At 34.6% G+C, this 23867-nt stretch overlaps 1 protein-coding gene across 3 annotated transcripts; it reads left to right on the top strand.

Annotated features, from left to right (window-relative positions):
• The first annotated feature begins 3631 nt into the window (after positions 1 to 3631).
• Positions 3632 to 6697, top strand: LOC107797328 (uncharacterized). Of its 3 annotated transcripts, XM_075254394.1 has the most exons (6): positions 3633 to 3946; positions 4691 to 4817; positions 4904 to 5188; positions 5296 to 5400; positions 6129 to 6185; positions 6363 to 6697. In XM_075254394.1, the coding sequence occupies exons 1-6, from the start codon at positions 3846 to 3848 to the stop codon at positions 6510 to 6512; spliced, it is 825 nt and encodes a 274-aa protein (XP_075110495.1). In that variant the 5' UTR covers positions 3633 to 3845; the 3' UTR covers positions 6513 to 6697. The 3 variants fall into 3 exon arrangements, with proteins under 3 accessions (XP_016475686.2, XP_075110495.1, XP_016475685.2); XM_016620200.2 differs by having other exon boundaries at positions 3632 to 3946; positions 4742 to 4817; positions 6129 to 6697; XM_016620199.2 differs by having other exon boundaries at positions 3635 to 3946; positions 6129 to 6697.
• The last annotated feature ends 17170 nt before the right edge of the window (positions 6698 to 23867 follow it).

Genomic DNA, 23867 nt, shown 5'->3' with positions numbered 1-23867 from the left:
TCTTGCAACCTTTGTCAATACCTGAATGGAAATGGGAAAGGATAACGATGGACTTTGTTTCTGGACTTCCACGCACTCAAAGAAATCATGATGCAATTTGGGTCATTGTAGATGGACTAACTAAGAGTGCTCATTTCTTGGCAATCAGAATGGACTACTCACTTGAACGTTTAGCAGAATTGTACATTAATAAGATTGTGAAGCTGCATGGAATCCCTGTTTCTATTGTGTCTGATAGAGATCCGAGGTTTACATCTAGATTTTGGTCTAGTTTGCAAGAAGCTTTGGGTTCCAGGTTGAATTTTAGTACCGCTTTCCATCCACAAACGGACGACCAGTCTGAAAGGGTAATACAAATCTTGGAGGATATGCTTCGAGCCTGCATTATTGAATTTAAGGGTAGTTGGGACAAACACTTAGCCCTAATAGAATTTGCTTACAATAATAGCTACCAATCAAGTATAGGCATGCCTCCTTATGAATCTTTATATAGGAGACAATGTAGAACGCCTCTTTGTTGGAATGAGGTTGGTGAAAGAAAATTTGTGGGTCCTGAGATTGTGCAACAAACTGAAGATAAGGTAAAAATCATCAAGGATCGTTTGAAAATTTCTTCAGACAGACAAAAGTCCTATGCTGATCTTAAAAGGCGTGAAATTGAGCATCAAGTGGGCGATAAGGTATTTTTAAAGGTTTCTCCATGGAAGAAGATTATGAGATTTGGCCACAAAGGTAAACTTAGTCCTCGATTCATTGGACCTTATGAAATACTTAAGAGAATTGGTCCGGTTGCATATAAGCTAGCTTTGCCACCTGAATTAGGTAAGATCCATAACGTCTTTCATGTTTCTATGCTTCGAAAATACTGCTCAGATCTATCTCATGTTCTTCCGATTGAGTCTATTGAGGTTAATCCTAATTTGACATATGAAGAAAAACCAATCCAAATCTTAGCGCGTGAGATAAAAGAGCTTAGAAATAAGAGAATCCCATTAGTGAAGGTTCTTTGGAGAAATCATTCAGGCGAAGAAGCTACCTGGGAGCGAGAAGAGGATATGCGAGTTCAATATCCACATTTGTTTCGGGACTAGTACAAGGTAAATTTCGAGGCGAAATTTTTTTTTAGGGAGAGAGAGTTGTAACTCCCCAAAATTTTTTATAATATTTGCATTCTTGATTGAGCATTTTTATAACGAGGAAATATTTACTTTGCACTTCCTAAATGTGAAATGGTCAATATATGAAAATTTCTTACTTTAGGTTGTGTTAATATTGGCAATGAAGTTTCGTGATGTTGTTATATGTAACACTTAATATTATTTTGACTAGTTGTTATTAAATATATATAATTAAGTTTTTGGGTTTCCAACCTTTTGTATTTATTTAAAAATATTTAGTAGTTGGGTAACCATTTTATTTCATATCTATCCATAAACTCCCCATTTTTTTTTCTACTCTTCAAGACAAAGAAGAGTAGCTATCCATCTCTCTCTTTCTATCTATCCCTCCTTCTCTCTATCTCTCTTCTCCGTAGAAACTTGAAAATCTGAAGCTTCATGAAAAAAAACCATGGATTTCTACTAAATCAACAAGCAAATTTCGTTTTTGGTGAAGATCAAGTTGCTCCTCTTGGTAAGTTTCTAAACTCGTTTTTATACTAGACACCTACTAGAAAATCTAGTTTTGTTGGTATTTACCTGAAAAAGGATCAGAAAGTACAGGGCAGGTGCTGTCCAGATTTCCAATTTTAGAAATACTCCATGTACTGCTGTTAGTAATTTTAGCATAACGTTTTGTTCAAAATTGATATGGAGGTGATTCAATATGTTCTGAAACGGTAAGACATAGATCTACAACTTTTCTGAAGACCAAAAAGTCTAGTTTGTCCGTGTAGATCTTCAAAAACTGAGTCACAACTCGGAATAGTGATACTGTCCAGAATTTCTGTTTCAAACGTTTTTGGGTAATTTTAACCAATATCATATTTAGTTTGACTTGCTAAATCACTGAACTTATTTAGATACTTGATTATGTATTTAAGGTATATAAACCCTTGAAAAAATTAAAGGGGAAGTGTTTGAGGAAGTGGACAGATTTGGTTTGTTTACGGCGTAGACGGATTCAAACGTCCCAAAGTTGTGATTGAGCTGTTTTGTGGTAAAACACCAAGGTTTGTGTATAAAATTGTACTCTTTTTGCTTTGGAATATGTTAAAATAACTTGATATTTTATTTTTCTTGGCTTCAATTTATATTGTTATATTCGTACTCTATCAAGTATTGTAAGATATTTGCTAAATCACCCATTCGTACGGATTGTTTGATCATTTTGCATTCTTGTTGGGACTTTGTCCTTCTTGTAGCAGTGACTTTGTCACTCATCTTGGCATGCCTCTTGATTCGGATCTTTTGCCATCTTGACTTTGGATTTGTAGTTCGTCTTGAATTATGGAACTTGTCCGTGTTAAGTACGAACTAGGAAGCCATTTTTAATATGGTTCTTGATTCTCTTGTCTATTGGGTTTTGACCCTACTTGATTTGGGGCTTCGGTCCATCTTGATATCTGATTATGCTTAGTGTGATGGCATGACGTACATATTGGGCGAAAAATGGATATTTGGTATACTCTCTTAAATTGATAGTATACACTTTCTAGACTCTTGAACATTGTTATTGATATTTGGAAACACTTCAAAGTTTGATATTGATATGTTTGATATATTTGTTCACTTGTTTTAAATTATGTTAAATTGAGCTAACTATGACTGAAAAGGGGAATTGGAGAATTTAATGACTCCAAACCTAAAATTTATACATCAATAAGTACTAAGCTTCATCGATAGTTGTTTTCTATCGTAGGAAATGTTCGGGATGAAATCTGAAGATGGCCAGGGTGAAGTAGTCTTTTTGGGAGAATTTATGGAGATCACATTTGCATATGCACCTTGGTTTGCATAGTTTTGGGACATGTACATGATATACAGGATATACAGGATATACAGGATATACAAGATATATACATATACATATATATATATATATATGTCACACTTATGTTATTTGGAGGCTTGTTGGATTTTAAAGACCAAAATCTTGTAACTTGAATTTGTAGCCTATTTTATTGTATTAAGGTGTTTTAATAACTCAAGTCTTGTAATATACTGAATTTACACTTTGTCTTGTAAATATGTAGAAAAGGAGAAAACTATTTTCTTTTTTTTACCCGATAGTTTGAAATTTATGTACAATACAAACTTGTAGTGATTTTGAATGATTGTATAAATCTGTTAGGAAGTTGCTTTAATCTGTTGATTAATCAAGAAGGGTTATATCACCATATGTTAATATTTTGACATTGTATTTCATTTAAAATAAAATTATGGTGTATTTTCAAAAAAAAAAAAATATATTGCACTTTGAACCTTTTCTCATGGGCCTACTTCCGCTACTAAAATTATTCTGAATATTTTTATTAATATCTTTTTTAATATTTTGTAAGTAGGAAATTAGATTTGTTTCCTAAGTAGTACCCTACCAAAGGGGTTGCTACAATGAACATGTAAATAGATATCAAAGTATGATTTATGATGATGCTGGTGTACAATTTGGGCATCAATTTGAACCCAATATAGAAGAGTCCCCGATTATGGATGCTACCAGGTTTTACAAAATGTTGAATTCCCATAATACTACCACGACCCCGCCTATCTCATACTGGTCCACTTCATATAAATGACACTTCTCTGCCTCATCCTATTCTTGAAGTCAGTCAATCCCAGCCTCATAACACTACATCTCAACCTCAATCTAATGAATCTCAACTTGTAAATCAAGAAACTGAACCGATGATGTCTCCACCGGCCAATATGACTCCAGCCACCTCATCTAGTACGGTTGGCAATGACGATGATGAGCATCGAATGTGGATTAAACCTGAAGCGGATGGGTAATTATACTAACTTGTATTTTTATTATTATATAAAAGAGTGAAAGATTCGACATTTTTATTCATGACTTATACACTGTTTTGTGTGTGTATAATATATATATATTGGATTCACGTGAACCCATATGTCATACTATAGAACAGCCTTTGCATTGGAAGATTGATTATGTATATATTCCCAGATGCTCCTCGAGTTTTATTGGTGAGCTGAGTTGAATTGATGTTATTCTATCTGATAAATGCATACTGTATATCTGTATGAATTATTTGCTAGCCAGAGGGATTCTAACTGAGGTTTTGAGTTGATAATTGTGTTACTAGTTCTGCATGCTGGAAAAACTTAATTGCAGAATTTCTGTATTTACTTGCATTCAGTGGATTGAGTGGGTATTAAAGTTAGATATTGATGATTATCTTTATATTGGAGTTCAATATCATAGCTCGAGGAGTTGGGTGTCAGTTCAAGTGTTAAACCGGCAAAATTCTAGTGCTGCTTCTTTTTATGGTTGTTGATATAGATCATGCTATGTCTTAAACTTCAGTTCTTTAATTTTTGTTGCGTAGTAAGTTTCAGTTGCATATGTACTACTATTAATATGTTACTGTGCTCTATTCTATGTGAATTCCAGTCTGAAAAGCTAACAAATGATAACATATGCTGGAAACTTAATACTGTACTAGTGGAGTTTGCTGTCAGATAACTCCTTTAATTATCTGCTGGTATAACTACTATACTTTATGTAGGTTTGATCCTCATAAGCCAGTTATTGAAGGTATTGCTCTTTGCATTCGTAGTAAATTTGAGCTAGCTAAACCTTCTTGGAAGAAGTTCTCACAATCTATTCGCGATATGTGGTTTGAGGAATTCAGGGTAAGGAAATTTATAATCTGGTTCATATTCAAATATTGTTGGTATGTTATTGTATGGCTAATGCAATTTTAATTTGATACATGCAGAAGAAATTCAAATGGCTACCTCAGTATAATGTAGCTACACGGGACAATTTTGAGAAAAGAGCAGCGGCAAGAATGACCCAACTTTTTCAAGATATTAGAAAAAACTTGCCTGTGAAACCAAATTGGATGGGGGATGATGTATTCAAAGAGATGAAGGAGTATTGGGAGTCTCCTGAATTTAAGTCAAAGTCCGAACAGAATAAAAAGAATTGTAATTCAAATGACGGCGCCTCAATTCATACATGTGGTTGTATATCTCATCGAGTGGTGATTTGGAAGAGAATGGTAATATATATATATATATATAATATATAGATCTTTTTAAATTTATTTCTTCAAGAAAATAACATCATATTCGGTGTTGATAGTATTGTATTTTCCTTTATTTCCAGAAAGAAGCCACCGGAAAAGAACCTTCAATTGCGGAATTTTATTTTCAGACTCATCACACAAAAAATGAAAAATGTTGGGTAAATGAGAAAGCTGAAGCTGCTTATGTAAGTGTTCCTTCTTTTACTTTTTTTCGAAGCATTACCTCAGTGACAACATTATGATACAAACAGATATGCCAAGGGTTTAAAATTGAACTACCTTAGTGCCATTATGAAACTAGATAGTAAGTTTAAAGTCCGTTATATCTTAAAATAGAGTTCAATTTTCAGATCAAACAATTGCTCAACTAAACCTCAACAAGAGCACACGTTATTTCTGAATTCTGTGTAAACTTGAATCCACTGCTCGTTAGATGCTGGCCTGCTGCTCGTTAGAAATTTAAAATGATTTCCTTTTAATGAATTCTGTTGCTGACTTACTGTTGCAAACTTGCAATTGCAATTGTACTGGTGGTTGTTCATTCTTCCTTATCAAACGTTTTGGCCTTCTTGCTTAGACTAAGTATATTTCCTAAGGCTTACTTCATGTACTATCGTTATGGACATAACTTTTTAAGTTATGGATGATGAGAATTGAGAAAGGAACTTTATTTACATAGAACAAAATACAACAGTGCTTTACCGTGGAGAAAGTGCCGCTTAATATTCTTCTTTAATTGCCTGGTTCCATATATTTCACGCACAATACTCATCTGTGAAATGCTTTATACAGAGTGCTAGCTTAGCACAGCGTGTCCAATGTCCACTCTCTATCTACATCATCTATTTATATTTGTAAAACATTTCCTTTTATTGGCATTATATAATTTCTCAAATAACTTACTTTGATGCAGAATAATTTTGAAAGAACGAAACAAGAACTATCAGCTTCTCAAAGTGCATCAACTGAGGTAGGTGACACTAATTCAGCAAGCCAATTAAGTGAAATGGATATTTGGGTGCAATCTGTTGGTGGAAAGAAAAAAGGAAGGGTTGCGGGCCTTGGCTCCTTAGGTCGATCTGTAAAAGCACTTAAGCATTCAACATCTTCTTTACCTGGACAAATTGATGAGATGATTAAATCTCAGGTGCATGCTTCCAATGCTAACTTATATGCTCAGTTGCAAGAAGAGCGGCGCAAAAACAGAAAGATGAGGAAAGAATTAGACTTATTGAAGAAGTACGTGAATTTCAATGCATCTTCTTCAAATGAGTTATCATCTCAAGAAGACAATTAAGGATCTGAGGATGAAAGTGACAATGACTTTGATAATGTGAATGAAAGTGGTTCTAACCTTGGTAACGTGAATGAAAGTGATTATAATTAGGATTGAGATGCTCATTAGACTATTTAGTTTTACATTTGGGATATTTTGCTTTTTGATGAAGGATTATATGTTATTAATATTAATGTTATGAATTATATTTTTTTCTTTGTTATAATTGTATTAGACGTGTGTGGAATGATTGTGATAATATAGGTGAATTGTAAGAATATAAGCTAGATTAAATAAAAAAAATATTTTAAAAATGTATAGATTACTTGCGAATTTTTATGGGAAAATATTTTGAAACGCGTTAATTTTATATGCAATATTACATACGAATTTTCCTACGATATCACTTATGGATTTTTTTGGGGATTTCAAATAATTCTTTTGTTTCATTGGAAAATTTACATGGTGATTTACCTATGAATTATTACTTGGGAATTTTACTGGGATTTTACATGCAAATATTTCATGGGAATTTTCTTGCGAAAATATACTCCTGCGGATTTTACTTGGGATTTTTAAAGGAATTTTTCTGCGGAATATTTTTCATAAATATTCACAAGAAAATCCCTTTCGTCCATAAATTTTCACCTCAAAATTTCCTACGGACTTACTTGAGGATCTTCACGGGGAATTACCTGTGGATTTCTTCCTAAGAAAAATCCTTTTGTTTACGAATTTTTACCAAAATACGCCTGCGATGTTTTTGATATGTTTCGCTGATAAATCCGCAAGTAAGTTACATAGGGACACAAAATCCCCAGGTATAATCCCCAGGTAATATACCTGGGGAAATTTTAATTCGCAGGTAATAATTACCTACGAAGGTTTTTCCAACGGATTTATTTTGGTAGGAAATTCCGCAGCAAATCATATTACCTGCGGATATGTTTATATTATCCTTAGGAAAATCCCCATGTAATTGACACTTTTCTTCTAGTGTATATGATGCCCTACCAAGAGGGATATTTATTTCAATGTGCAAAATATAATACTTAAAAGTGGGTGATACTCATCAAAGAATAACACCCTCTCTATTATTTTATGTGGCGGTGTTTGAATGGACATAGTGTTTAAAAAAAACTAAAGAACTTTGAAACTTTTGGTCTATAACTTGCCATGAGATTTTTGTGGCTATGAAAGTATGTTATTACGGGTAAAATTAAACTATTTTCATATATAAAATTTTGGAACAATCTAAAGAAAGAAAGAATATCACATAAAACGAAATAAATGCAATATAGTTTCAGATATCGCCAAACAGAATTATTACAAATGGTTAGGGGGTGTTAATGGTTGTTTGAAAGACCAATCTAATCGACTTAGTCCAATCTTAGTTATCAAATAGATTATTAGGTTATTTCTATAGAATAGTATCGTTGGACAATCGGCCCTGTTTTTTTCTTTAATAAGTCATCAAAGCGGAGGAGAAAGGGTAGCAGGTCAATCTTTTCCAACACCGATGCAATGAGAACATCCATTCGCTTAGTGTTCAACAAATTCCCAATCTATACTTGTATCGAATAATTAAGATAGGTTTTAGTTTTTAAAGAAATAAAAAAAATACCGAATCAAACTGAATAAATTTATATATAATATATTATATATATTTAGTTCAAGAAAATGAAGCATTACTATTTTTTTACCTTGGGCCATGGGGTGGATCCATATGTAAATAAAAACTAATAACATCCAAACTTACTCTATTACTGTTGAAATTGGTTCCAACGATTTTCAGTAGCAAGCTATCAAGGTATGGTTGCTTCTCCTCTTTTCTTTCTTCCCATTTATATTTTTTGTGATGTTTGAGTCAATTATCAAATGTGCAATTTTTCTTTCAAAAATTCTAGTGATGCTACTCATTATTTTCAGAATTAATGTCTCTTGAACTATAAAATTTTGGTAGCAACTCAGTATCGTCCGATATTTGATTAACTTGGGAGTGTAACTGTGAGAAATCAACTTTTAGTGGCGACACTAGAATTGCTGCAAGTACTTCCGAAACTGAATATTTTTGGCACATTTTCTAGCAACTAAACCCCCCAAAAAAATAATTAACTATACAATGAAAAAAGTTCCAACAATATTTTAGGTAGGTAGCCACTGTAAATTGACTGTTAGTGGCGACAATTAGCCGGCACCAAAGCTATTATACTTCAGTTAACTCTTGTCGCCACAATAGATTGGGAATTAGTGGCTACCATTTTCGCTACAATTACTAATTGCTTTTACGAAAATTCTGCCACCACTAATACTTATTTTTCCAACAATTGCCATGGCCAAAATTATAATATATTTCTATCAAATTTCTATGAATATTAAAAGCACCCAAAATTATCCACCAAACAATAAAAACATTTCTCAAGTCGATTAATATAGACATCTTTCACGACTTCCTACTAAGTTGCTAAAATAAGTACGACTAACAAGTTCTACTTTTACATGAGTAAACACTATAAAAAAATAAGTTGTGCATTTTATCTAAACCATGAAAAAACTAAAAAAAAAATAGATATCCAATATTGTTGTCATTCCTAGTACAATTTTTTGAATATTTTTTATAAGCATTAATATTGACTATAAAACTTATTGTAGCTGTTAGAACATGCGCAGCGGAAGCAAGCATACTAATCAGGCATCAAATACATGTGAACTAGACAACGCAATAATAACGAGATTAGAAGCACTAACCTCTTGAAGTAGTTGCACAAACCTTCCAAGCAGCAAGAATCCAGGGCTGCAGTCTTCTGCTATTTGCCTAGTAAAACCTTGGACGATTTTGCTATTGGGTGGGCAAGAACAATACAACTGAAAGGTAAGTTATTAGGTGAAACTAGTCTTCCTTTAATAGACCCGAAATTAAGCCACAATAGGGGCTCAAAAACATGTAGGATTCTGCAAGTAGAATCCTACTCTAACTCAAAAGGATAACTTTTCTCCCAAGCTACTTTTTACCCAAGTCTGTCCAGGTTTTTACTAGGTATAGCAGGGACCACAGAAATAATAAGAGGCTATTAATTATAGTATTAATTCGAAATTAACATGAATTAATTCTTACTATAGTTAATTGCAATTTATTCCACTAAAAAACTGCAATTGAACTCCTCAATATGAATTTCGAAAATTCATTAACACTTATTTTAACACCCCATGTTAAAATTTCAAATACCAGTTAATTAAATTAAATCACTGAACATTTAATTCAATTAACTATTTAAATCCTTTATAATTCCGCTTAAACTATTTCCTGTGACGGATACAAAATTCACCGGCCGGATTTTCACATGAAAACTTATAAACTTACATAAAAGGGTATCATCAAACCCAAAACGGAGTCATGGATTCTATCAACTAATTATTATTCACAAATATTATTCATTAGTGTCCAATCTATTAGGCATATACTAACTCTAAATAGAGTCGTACCTTTTGATAAATCAAAACAATAAACAAATTACATTGATCATAATAATTATATCAAGATTAGGAGTATAAGCTCATTTAATGAATTAGAGAAAATGTTTTACATATTCAGTAGAGAAAATATTTTATATATTCAGTACAAAAAAATCTTTTCTTTACTTGATCCGTTCAATATACACTGAGTATACTAGCACAAGAAGTTGGAGTAAAACTACTCCCATAATCAAGACAAATTATATGATAATCTTGTGCTACAATCATCAAGATATTTTGTCCAACAATACCTTTGATTGTGAACATAGTTTATTAATTATGAGAACCAACAATTTAATCTTCTGTGCATGAGCTAAGACTCCATACATTAAATTGTCTACTACATAACTAAAAGTATACACATGTAATAAATGATCTATTTAAAATAGTACTTTATTAAATTGAATAAATTAAATAAATAATTATTCCATAAAGAATAAAACATAATACTATGTCTAAACCACATGGTTAATAGTATCCCAACAATCTCCCACTTAGACTCATAACCATTCGTCTACTACTCTAACACCCATTCCTTCTACATGCTTGTCAAAATCTTCTGTGTCAAGCTCTTTGTAAACGGGTTTGCCAAATTGTCCTCTGACGCAATCTTCAACACTCTTGCATCACCTCTCTGAGATATGTCCCAAATGAAGTGATATTTACACTCAATATGCTTACTCCTTTTATGGCTTCTTGGTTCCTTCGAGTTTGCAACTGCACCACTATTGTCACAATAAAGTATAATTGGTGCTTGAACCGAAGGAACCACATTAAGCTCTTTTAGAAAGTTTCTGAGCCAAACAGCCTCTTTAGCTACCTCAGATGCAGCCACATATTCGGCTTCCATGGTGGAATCAGCAACACATGATTGTTTGATGCTTCTCAAACTTATAGCGCCACCTCCTAAGGTAAAAACATATCCTGAGGTAGATTTTCTAGAGTTTCTATCTGACTGAAAATCTGAATCAATATAGCCAATGTGTGCAAGATCACCTGAGTGATATACCAACATATAATCCCTAGTCCTCTTCAAGTACTTGATTATATGCTTAACAATAGTCCAGTGTTCTCAACCAGGATTAGACTGAAATCTACTAACCATGCCAACAATAAAGTAGATATCAGGTCTAGTATATAACATAACATACATAAGACTCCCTATAGCAGAAGCATAAGGGACCATCTTCATCTTTTCTATCTCATCAGTCATTTTGGGGACTGATCTTTTGATAGAGAGATTTCATGTCTAAAGGGGAGAAACCCTTTCTTGGAATCTTGCATGCTAAACCTGATGAGAATAGTATCAATATAAAGTGCTTGGGACAAGCCTAATTCCTTTGCTTACGATATCGCATAAGCTTGATCCCAAGGATATGTGCTACCTGTCCCAAGTCTTTCATATCGAAACGTGAGGACAACCATTCCTTTACTGAGTTCAACATGCTCACATTATTTCCTATTAGCAAAATATCATCTACGTACAAAACCAAAAATGTAACTTTATCTCTATTCCACTTCTTGTAGACACAAGACTCATTTTCACATTGATCAAAACTGAAGGTCTTAATCGATGCGTCAAAACAAGTGTTCCATGCCCTAGAAGCTTGTTTCAATCCATAAATGAATTTCTTTAATTTACACAACATGTGCTCATTACCACTTTTTATGAAACCAACTGGTTGTGCCATATAGATGCACTCATCAAGACTTCCATTTAGAAAAGCGATCTTCACATCCATTTGCCAGATCTCATAATCGTAATGAGCAGCAATGGATAAGAGAATCCTAATGGATTTAAGCATGGCTACCGGCGAAAAATTTCCTCATAATCGATCCCTTCTTTTTGAGTAAACCCTTTTGCAATAAGCCTAGCTTTAAAAGTTTGCACTTTTCCATCCACTCCTCTTTTTTTCTTATAGATCCATCTACAACCTATGAGTTTGACTCTAGTAGGTAGTTCTACAAGATCCCCGACTTGATTGGAGTACATGGAATCCATTTTAGATTTCATAGCATCAACCCATTTATCAGCATCTGCATCATGTAGTGATTCGTCGTAATTAATAGGTTCTGTATTAGGCTCTTCAAGGATTCTATCATAAGATTCTCCCAAGAGCACAAACCGGAGAGGTTTTCTAATAATTCTCCCACTACGACTACTCACTACAGGTGGAGGCTGATTTTGTTGTTGAATCACATCATCATTTCCTCGAACTGAAGCCTTAATGTTATCCTCCATGCCTTGTGGTACTGGGATATCATTAACTTCTTCATGGAGTGCAGGTTGCATAACAATTTCAGGTTGTTCAACAATCTGAGGTTGCTCAACATTACTCCCACTACTTTGGGGTAGTGAGATGTCAGGCAATTGCTCTTGTACAATCTGCTGCCTATTGACATTTCTCTCACTACGATAATGCAGTGGTATGTCAATACTAGCTTCCAGGATACGTTATAGAGATGAGTCTTTAGTTACTCCATTATTTAATTCCTGTAAAACTAGTTTACTTTTAGGAATATGGTTCGTTAGATAGTCCTCTTTTAAAAATCTGGCATTTGTCGTAACAATTACCTTCTTTTTTTGGGACAATAAAACAAACCGTCTTTTGTTCCTTTTGGATATCCAATAAAAATGCATACTTCTATCCTTGATTCCAATTTATCCGCTTTCCCTTTCAGCACATGTGTTGGACAACCTCAAACCCGAATATGCCTTAAACTTGGCTTGTGCCCAGTCCACAATTCTACTGGAGTTGAAGGTACTGACTTTGAAGGAACCAAATTTAGAATGTAGTTTGTTATTTCTAAAGCATATCCCCAAAAGGAAGAAGGCAAATCAGAATAACTTAACATTGATCTAACCATTTCCATAAGGGTCCTATTTCTTCTTTCTGCCACACCATTTTGATGTGGTGTTCCTGGGGCAGATAATTGAGATGTAATTCCATTATCTGATAAGTATTTTATGAATTATATACAAAGATATTCACCACCACGATTAGATCGCAATGTTTTGATATATTTATCATGTCGTTTCTCCATTTCCGTCTTAAATTCTTTGAATTTCTCAAAGCATTCAGACTTACGTCGTAACAGATAAATATATCCATATTTTGAGTAATCATCTTCGAAAGTCACAAAATACTCAAAACTACCTCTTGCTTGTATATTCATAGGACCACACAAATCAAAGTGAATTAATTCTAGCTTATCACTGGCTCTATTTTCTTTTGAGGGGAAATATCTCTTTGTCATTTTGCCTTCTAAACAGGATTCACATGTTGGTAGTGACTCCACTTTCAATGAACTCAAAGGTCCATTAGAGACCAATCTTGAAATCCTATTTAGATTTATATGGCCTAGACATAAGTGCCATAAATAAGTTTGACTCAATTCAGAAATATGTTTTCTTTTATGTGATAGATTAATGTTATTTAGTTCTTTTGGTTGTTGTAGCACATGAGGAGATATATCAAGAATAAAAAGGTCATGTACTCTAGCAGCAGTGTAGATAAAACGTTTATTAAACTTAATAATAGTAGAGTTATTAGAAAAATAAACGTTATAACCAACATCCATTATTTTCGAAACCGAAATCAAATTCCTTCTAATAGAAGGTACATAGAGAACATCTTTTAAAACTAAAACTCTATCACTACTAAATGAAACTCTAATATCTCTTAAAGCTAAAGCTGGTGCTGGCTCGCCATTGGCTTGAAAAACGCAAACTTCATTCTCACTTAGCCGTCGCGTTTCCTGAAACCCTAGAAATGTAGTGCAGATATGATTAGTGGCTCCCGAATCTACACACCAAAGCATGGTAGAAACAGTCGCTAAACAAGTTTCAACGACATTTAAATTTGAATTACCTTGCTTATTCAACTTTTCCAGATAGGCAGAGCATTGCTTCTTGTGATGCCCAGGTTGCTTGCAATGATAGCACTTGCCTTTGGGCTTTTTCACACCAGTCGCACCACCAAGTGCCAGAACCTTTTAAGCCTTCTTCTTTTTCTTATTGATTTTCGACTTAGAAATGGAAGTTTTCTCAACATTGAGTGCTACAACTAGAGCTTGTTGTTTGATAATAGATTCTGCCGCTTGCAGCTCATTCAATAATTTCGCTAGTGACAAATCCATTTTGTTCATATTATAGTTCAAGTGAAATTATTGAAATCTGTCAGGCAGAGTCTGCAGGACCATCTCAACTTGAGACTTCTTATCAATCATAGCTCCAAGGACCTCTAGTTCATTCAGAAGACTCATCATCTTCAAAACATGGTCCCTGGCCGATAATCCTTCAGCCATCTTGGTATTCAAAAGTGATTTCATGGTTGTCTGCTTAGCTGCACGAGTTTACTCACCGAACAACTTTTTCAGACTTTCGAGCATATCATAATCAGACCCCATAGACTGATGCTGATGTTGCAAAACATTCGCCATAGAGGCAAGAATGTAACATCGCGTCATCTCATCAGCCTTAACCCATTTGTCATAGGCCTTAACCTGATCATCAGTAGCATTTTCAGGTTTTTCTGGGCACTCCTCAGCGATTACAAATTTGTAACCTTTAGCAGTTAGGACAATATCAAGGTTCCTTTTCTAGTCAACATAATTCGGTCCTTCTAACTTGTTTTGGTTCAAAATTGAGGTAAGTGGGTTGAATGAAGACATGGTTAATCTAAAAGATATTCACATTAAATAGATCATTAGTTATGTATTTAGAATGATCAAAAATGACACATTAAACATATAACCATGCTCATTGAACAGTTAGATTTGTTAGAGAAACTTAACTATTCATGCAAAATATATGAGTGATGTAAGATATTAACCCCATAAATTTAAACAGGAATAACTCAGATGGAGATTAAACTGTTAATTTAAGATAGGTAAGTATCACTTTTATAAACTCTAGTTTCATTCAATCAACATGTAACTCAGTTGGAGAGTTAATACATGTAATGAAATAACTAGAGGCAAAACTACAGTAATCATCTATAATGAATTTATCCGATGTGGAAGAAGACCTATGTAAACATATAAATTCATTATATTACTATAAAACATGATTGGAAACAATGGGAATTGAACCCTACCATCACAGATTTCTATTAATATTTTTATTTTATTAAAATAATTCCAGAAAATAGAAAAAAGGCCAAAACTCCATCTAAACGACCCCGATACCCAAAAAACGGCATACATCATCAGCAAAGCTGATGTGTTTTTTAAGTTGGGCCGTTTCCGATGAACCTACCAAATTTGAGGTCAATCGGAGTTCGACAGAATTTCAGAATTCTACGCGTGACTAGAATTCTGTTTTTTTGGCGTTTTAAGGGGTTTAATTATTTTGACTTGTTCAAATCACATAATATACTGATGTTTATTAACACATGATTTCAGAACTCAAAATAATTTTTCTATTTAATAAAAACGTGTTTAGACAGAATTGTAAAAACAATATGTTTTCACTAGTCAAAAACGGTACTGTTCATAATTCTGTATATTAATCCAAAAATACAGAATTAACATCATACAAAACAGTGAAGCTTTTATTAATATAACACTGTGATTATGGACATAACTCAACTAAAACAGATTAATGGTATTAATTCACTGTTTATGAATATGTATATTAACCCATAATTACAGCATTAATAGCATTCAAAAACACAGTCACGTTTTTATCAAAAATAAATTGCTATTCAACAAAAAATGTAATTTGAACAGACTGTTATTTAAATATAACACCACTATTTATACATGTGTATATTAATTTATAATTTCAGAATTACAGAATTAAGATACTAATAAATACAATCACGTTTTAAACATAGAATAATCATCCCAAACATGTATCAATAAATAACACGTTTTAATATTACTCTATGCATGTTGTATTACATTATCTAGTTAGATGTAAGACGACATTTGATACCGATTGTCAGAACATACGCAACGGAAGCAAGCATACAAACTAGGCATCAAATACATGTGAACTAGACAACGCAATAATAACGAGATTAGAAGCACTAACCTCTTAAAGTAGTTGCACAAACTTCAAAGCAGCAAGAATCCAGGGCGGCAGTCTTCTACTATTTGCCTAGTAAAACCTTGGACGATTTTGCTATTGGGTGGGCAAGAACAATACAACTGAAAGGTAAGTTATTAGGTGAAACTAGTCCTCCTTTAATAAACCCGAAATTGAGCCACGATAGGGGCTAAAAACGTGCAAGATTCTGCAAGTAGAATCCTACTCTAACTCAAAAGGATAACTTTTCTCCCAAGCTACTTTTTATCCAAGTCTGTCCAGATTTTTACTAGGTATAGCAGGGACCACAGAAATAATAAAATGCTACTAATTATAGTATTAATTCGAAATTAACATGAATTAATTCTTATTATAATTAATTGCAATTTATTCCACTAAAAAGCTGCAATTGAACTCCTCAATATGAATTTCAAAAATTCATTAACGCTTATTTTAACTCCCCATGTTAAGATTTCAAATACTAGTTATTTAAATTAAATCACTGAAAATTTAATTCAATTAACTAATTAAATCCTTTATAATTCCGCTTAAACTATTTCATGTGACGGATACAAAATCCACCGGCCGGGTTTTCACATGAAAACTTATAAGCTTACATAAAGGGGTATCATCAAACCCAAAACGGAGTCATGGATTCTATCAACTAATTATTATTCACAAATGTTATTCGTTATTGTCCAATCTATTAGGCATATACTAACTCTAAATAGAGTCGTACCTTTTGATAAATCAAAACAATAAATAAATTACATTGATCATAATAATTATATCAAGATTATGAGTATAAGCTCATTTAATGAATTATTGAAAATGTTTTATATATTCAGTACAAAAAATCTTTTCTCTACTTGATCCATTCAATATACACTGAGTATACTAGCACAAGAAGTTGGAGTAAAACTACTCCCATATTCAAGACAAATTATACGATAATCTTGTGCTACAATCATCAAGATATTTTGTCCAACAATATCTTTGATTGTGAACAGAGTTTATTAATTAAGAGAACCAACAATTTAATCTTCTGTGCATGAGCTAAGACTCCATACACTAAATTGTCTACTACATAACTAAAAGGACACACATGTAACAAATGATCTATTTAAAATAGTACTTTATTGAATTGAATAAATTAAATAAATAATTGTTCCATAAAGAATAAAATATAATACTATGTCTAAACCGCATGGTTAATAGTATATCCCAACATATATATATATATATATATATATATATATATATATATATATATATATATATATATATATATATATATATATATATATATATATATATATATATATATATAAAGTTGGGACAATAGAAAATGACTTGGCACCTCTCTTTGGCCAAGAAACCTATTTATCTTTTTTCTCCTTTTTTTTTTTTTTGCTTTTTTTTGCTCATTCTTTGCTAAGTACATTATATTGTATCCACTATGAGTTAACTAAAAGTCCGCTTTGCCAAATGGAGCATTCAAGTAGAACTGTAGAAGAGAGAGAGCTAATGTAGTAAATAATTGGTTCCTACGTCAGTCTTGGCGCAAAATTGTAACCATCGAGAAAAACCAATGTAGACGTTTGAGACAAGTATTATAGCAATACCTTTTGCATCACAATATTAAGTGCGGAGGTGCATGTTAGGAATTAGGATTAAGCAGAGACAGTAACAGGGCAGCTCTCCTTTGGCGTGTCAGCTGAAATTTATATGTGAGGGAGTCACAATACATATAACGGCATGCCAATAGAGAGTAGCCCTACCACTGTTTCGCTTATTATTTAAGAATTAGTATTATCATTCACCAACTCTTCTTTCTCATTTTTTTTTTTTTGCTTCTGGTCCATCACAATACAGCTCTTCGTGCTTTATAGAGCATCACTTCCCAGTTTAAGAGATGGAATAAACCCCTGGAGAGAATCAGCATATCCCGCGATTTTTTTGTGCTTGTGCCCTGTGGATTGCATTGGGGGGGGGGGGGGTTTGCTTTTCTAGGGTCAGAAAATGGGGTGACTTTCTTATCATTTTACAATTCCATTTCGTGAAAGCAGCTCCTTTAAAGAATATTTTCATCAGATTCCCTCAGTTACCTTGTACATGAATTTAATTTGCAGGTGAGATGCAGTAAAAGTTGCTGAAAGTCGGAGATGCTGCTTGATTTTGTGCCTATGAAGGTGTGTCGCTTGACTCTTTAGAGAGAAGTCAAGGAGCTTCAATTCATACAGCATATCCTTTGTCATATTCCATGATCCATTTGAAAGAAAAATTATTTTAATATCTCAAAAAAAAATATTCCAAAACTATGTCTAGATTTATTTTCTTAATGTTTTATTAATAAGTCTTTATCATATTAATTATTTTGAATATTTTTTGTAACAAATTATAAACTTAATGTGACTACTTGATTAGCCTTAATGGCTTTCATTTTGAAACCACCTTTTGAATAGTTTTTATATGACTATTATGAGATTTGCACGTTACTATCCTGAAAGTCAAAATAACGTTTATTTAATATTAATGGCTTAATCTTAATGGATTGGTTTTCTGCCGTTGCTTACTAACTTATGTCCAACGTTTATTTAATTATTAATGGCTTAATCTTAATGGATTGGTTTTCTGCTATTGCTGACTAACTTATGTCCATTTTTGACTATATAATTCATTCTACATTCACTTTGAAAGGTAGACAAAAAAGTGTATGAAACCGAAAGTAAAACTCTTCTTCTAAACTGATTTTATTGCTGGGTTTTATTTTGTTTAAGCTTTGTTATTTCTGCTCCTAGTTATACTAGAAGAGCTTGTTGAATCCTAGGGATACACCTAATATTATTTATCTCGGTGTGGACGAAATATCCTTAAGGACAGTGTCATTGACACGCCTCAAGCTAAACCATTTATTCTCCATAATCTTCCAATTTTTTCCAACACCATTTTTTTCAATTTACATTTCTAGGTTACGTTTTTCCGGTTCTGTGTTTGCTTCCACTATAGCTAATGTTCTTAAAAGCTTAAGATTCCAACTCTTTTTGAGGCCAGGACATCAAGAGTACACTTGCTTTCTAACTTTGGACATAATAAAAATTCGATGTCGATTGTTGAGTTTCTCACATATTACTCAAGTGTGTCGTCATTTGTGCAAGTTTATATCTCGGTAACGTGAGCAGACTGCATCTTCACTATCTATGATTAATGTGAAATCGTTCGCAGCTTTACCACACATGGTAATGGTATATATTGCAGCAAATTTGCGTGCGACTCACCATGCAATGACAGTATTTACCTGTTAAGATATTTGAAGCGGAACAATTGCAGCAGCTCATCATTAAATAGTCTAATTCTGGATGCTATATAAGATAAATAACGTGCACAAATGGACAACTTTTTTTCGCGCGACAAACAAATATATATATATATATATATATATATATATATATATATATATATATATATATATATATATATATATATATATATATATACTAAGTGTATAGTATATAAGCTATATTCGATATTACAAAAGGTTCTATCCGATATACCTGCGTCACAGTTATAAAACATTACAGTATCATATTCCTCGAGGAGGGAAAAAAAAAGGAGCAACTCTGTTGTCTCAGTTTTGAAAGTAGCACATTATCGGACAAGAGCAATATTTATGTCGACAATAAGATCAGGTCATGATAGAATAACTGAAATGGTGTACATGTCAGGGGCGGGCGTAGCTTTTCGGCTATGAGTTCATCTAATCTCATAACTTTCGATACCGAATAGAGATATGCAGGTAAAAATAAACCTATTAAAATTTCAACAAATAGTAAATTTGAACCAATAAATTTAACGGTATAATTACTTCAATGCAAAATTGAACCCATTGCCTCAGGTACGTAATCAGATCATCTATTAAAAAATATGCATTAGGTGAAATATGTCCAGATATAAAAAAATGTTTTTGTCTCAATATAACAAAAGTAATGTTAATTAATCGTGTTAGAAAAGGACGCCTAACTCAACTCCAAAAGCTAGCTCGAAAGATAAAGATTGACCAAAATCATATAAGGAGTGTATACGGTGGAAATCGGGTTCGTCTACGACGAGACAGAATGGGCTCGGAACATGAGGGACTGAAGATTGACCCCAAATCCCACAGGGCCGGAACCCGAGGTCAGAATGTTTGCCTTCGAGTACATTGAGTCTGTGATCCCTTAATCGACCCTGACCCCAAACGACCTCGAGCAAACATTGTTAGCATAATCAACAGAAGACCGAAATATCCGTGACGAATATTACGGCGGGAATCTCGGCATGTATCAGTAAGGAACTGGCAATCAGCAAATCAAGAGATTTTTACCTTTTATAAAATTATACCTAAAGAAGGACGCCCGTACTATATAAATGGGGTCTGATAATTCGTTTAACACATTGTAAAATGCATTCCAAAGCAATACATTATTTTTCTCTTTAAGCTCTTATTCAATTGTGCCTTGATACCAATCGAAGTTCATCCAGTTCGAGGGTGGCCAACTTCCCAAGGCTGTGACTGTTCAATTCGTGTGGTTTGAATTTACTTTATCATTATTTACTTCAATTGTAATCTATTTTATCATTTTGCGTCAATTTAATCCACGTATCCTTAAAACCACTTACAAATTCAATTGTTATCCGATTTTGAGGGTAAACAGTTTGGCGCCCACCATGGGGATAAGGATAATAGTAGTTATTTGATACAAATCTCCATAACACAGACCATTTTACACTTATTCTTTGAAGTGTCTCCGATTTCAAGTTTAAACTCAAAATGTCAAACTCTCAACTAGCACCCCTACATGTTGACAATGAATCCGTCCACCATGGAGAAAACAATAACGTAGCACTCAGAAATGAGGTACCTCCAGCCGACCTCGATGGTGTCCCGACTGTAGATCTGATTGATGTCATCTCGCATGTAGCCATCAATATAAATTTGCCTATCGATCCTGAAAACAACGTCTGCATATATTATGATCGGTTGCACAAAACAAGCATGATGGGGAAGATGGTGGAATCAACTTGCGGGTAATCTTTGAAATGTTACAGGCTCAACAGTCAGCGATAGCCCAACTCCAGAACTAGAGCCGCACGCCGAGCAAGATTGAGCCCGAACCACCCCAAAAAGTCGTTCACAGAGATGAACCGACCCCAAAGAGGCCGAATAAAAGGGAGTCGGGGACCAACCCTGAGATTATGAAGATGCTCGAAGAACTAACGAAAGAAGAAAATTGAAGCAAATGACAAGAAGGTGGAAACCTATAATTCCAGGGTCGATCAGATCCTAGAGCACCACCGATACTGAAGGGCCAAGATTCCAAAAAGTTCATGCCAAAACCTTTTCCTCCGAGCGTGACTCCAAAAACGATCCCTAAGAAGTTTCGCATGCCCGAGATTCCTAAGTACAATGGAACGACTGACCCAAACGAGCATGTTACCTCCTACACATGTGCCATCAAAGGGAACGACTTAGAAGATGATGAGATCGAGTCTGTCCTGTTGAAAAAATTCGGGGAGATCCTGTCAAAAGGAGCCATGATATGGTATCACAACTTACCATCTAATTCTATTGATTCATTTGCTATGCTTACAGATTCTTTCGTAAAAGCACACGCCGGGGCTATCAAGGTTGAGACCAAGAAGTCAGAAATTTTTAAAGTAAAACAGAAGGATAATGAGATGCTCAGAGTGTTCGTGTCTCGGTTTCAAATGGAATGGATAGATCTGCCACCGGTTATTGATGATTGGGCAGTTCAGGCTTTCACCCATGGACTCAATGATCGAAGCTTAGTGGCTTCATAGCAGTTGAAACGAAATCTGATAGAATACCCAGCTGTTACTTTGGCTAACATTCATAACAGGTAGCAATAAAAAATCAGAGTCGAAAATGATCAACTTGGGGCCCCTTCGGGGTCCATTTATCCCGTCAGAATCATCGACAGAGTCAAGAGAGATATCGACCGTGAACCAAGGCCGAACAGGGATCATTATCAGCCGTACACTGGAGACCGGAGAAGCAGTGGGTCCGGGCAGAATTCTATGCAAAATGAAAGGAGAGGTGATCGAGGTCAGAGCAACCGCCGACTCATGAGCAAGAGTGGTTTCGACAGGCCTATCGGGCCTAAGGAAGCACCGAGTTTATAGGAATATAACTTTAATGTCGATGTTGCCGCCATTGTAGCAGCTATCGGATGCATCAAGGACACCAAATTACCTCGACCTCTACAATTTGATCTAGCCCAAAAGGATCCTAACCAGATGTGCAAATATCATGGCACTCATGGCCACAAAACAGAGGATTGCAGACAGTTGAGAGATGAGGTAGCTTGGTTATTCAACAATGGGCACCTTCAAGAATTCCTGAGCGATCGAGCAAAGAACCATTTCAGAAATAAGGGATTCTAATAAACGGACCGAACAAGAAGAACTTCAACACGTCATTAACATGATCATCGATAGGGACGATGTTGAAGCGCACCAAAGTATCCATCACAAGGGAAAAACGAACTCGAGATTATGTACCGGAAGGAACCTTGTCTTTCAATGATGAGGACGCAGAAGGGACTGTTCAGCCCCACAATGATAATCTGTACTCATAAATAAATCTTGAGTTAAGCGTGTGTTAATTTATCTTTGTAGCTCGGCCAACATCATCCAATCTAAGGTCGTAGAGCATCTCGGTCTACAAGATCAAATTCTGCTTGCAGTCCAAGTTCTCAACGGATTCAACATGACATGTGAAACCACTAAGAAGGAGATAACATTACCAGTGAATGCCTCCAGGACCATCTAGGAAGCCAAGTTTTACATGATCGAAGGAGACATGAGGTACAATGCTTTGTTCGAGAGGCCATCGATCCACAACATGAGGGTAGTGCCCTCGACTCTGCACCAAGTATTGAAGTTCCCAGCACTAGGAGGGATTAAAACAATCTATGGAGAACAACCAGCCACAAAGAAAATATTTGCGGTCAAAGAAGCGATTCCGGTATTCTCACTTGCCACAACAAATGGGCCAAGTTCGGTCACAAAGCAGGAAACTAAATAGCAATTACTGACTCCATCCCTGACCCAACCAGAGAAGCAGATGACTAATGAGGACGACGATTAAAGGTTCCTAGGTCTTTTATAGACCCCGATGATTCTGACACTACTAAATGAACGGTCGAGGATCTGGAATAGGTCATATTGATCGAGCATCTTCCCGATCAGAAGGTATACCTAGGCATGGGGTTAAGCCCCGAGCTCAGGAAAAAATTCATTCAATTTCTTATAGCTAACATAGATTATTTCGCTTGGTCCTACCTTGATATGACAGGGATCCTGCAGGAGATAACCACTCCCAAGCTAAGCCTGGACTCGAAGTTCCACCCGGTCAAGTAGAAGAGGAGACCCCAATCCGAGGTCAAACATGCTTTCATCAAGGACAAGGTATCTAAACTCCTCAAAATAGGGTTCATTTTGGAGGTTAAACACCCGGATTGGTTAGCAAACATAATGGTAGTCCCTAAAAAGGGGAATAAATTAAGAATGTGTGTGGACTATAAGGATTTGAATAAGGCATGTCCCAAGGACTCCTTTCCTTTGCCCAATATCAATCACATGATCGATGCCACGGCCAGCCACGAGAGCCTCAGTTTTCTGTCGGTGTCACTTATCAACGCCTAGTAAACCGAATGTTAGAGGAACAAATAGGAAAATCAATAGAGGTTTACATTGACGATATGTTAGTTAAGTCCCTGCGAGCAAAGAATCATTTAAAACATTTACAGGAAACTTTCAGCATAGTG

This window comes from Nicotiana tabacum, chromosome 6 (assembly GCF_000715075.1).
Source record: "Nicotiana tabacum cultivar K326 chromosome 6, ASM71507v2, whole genome shotgun sequence".
Taxonomy (NCBI): domain Eukaryota; kingdom Viridiplantae; phylum Streptophyta; class Magnoliopsida; order Solanales; family Solanaceae; genus Nicotiana; species Nicotiana tabacum.
This window is presented reverse-complemented; position numbering and strand designations above follow the sequence as displayed.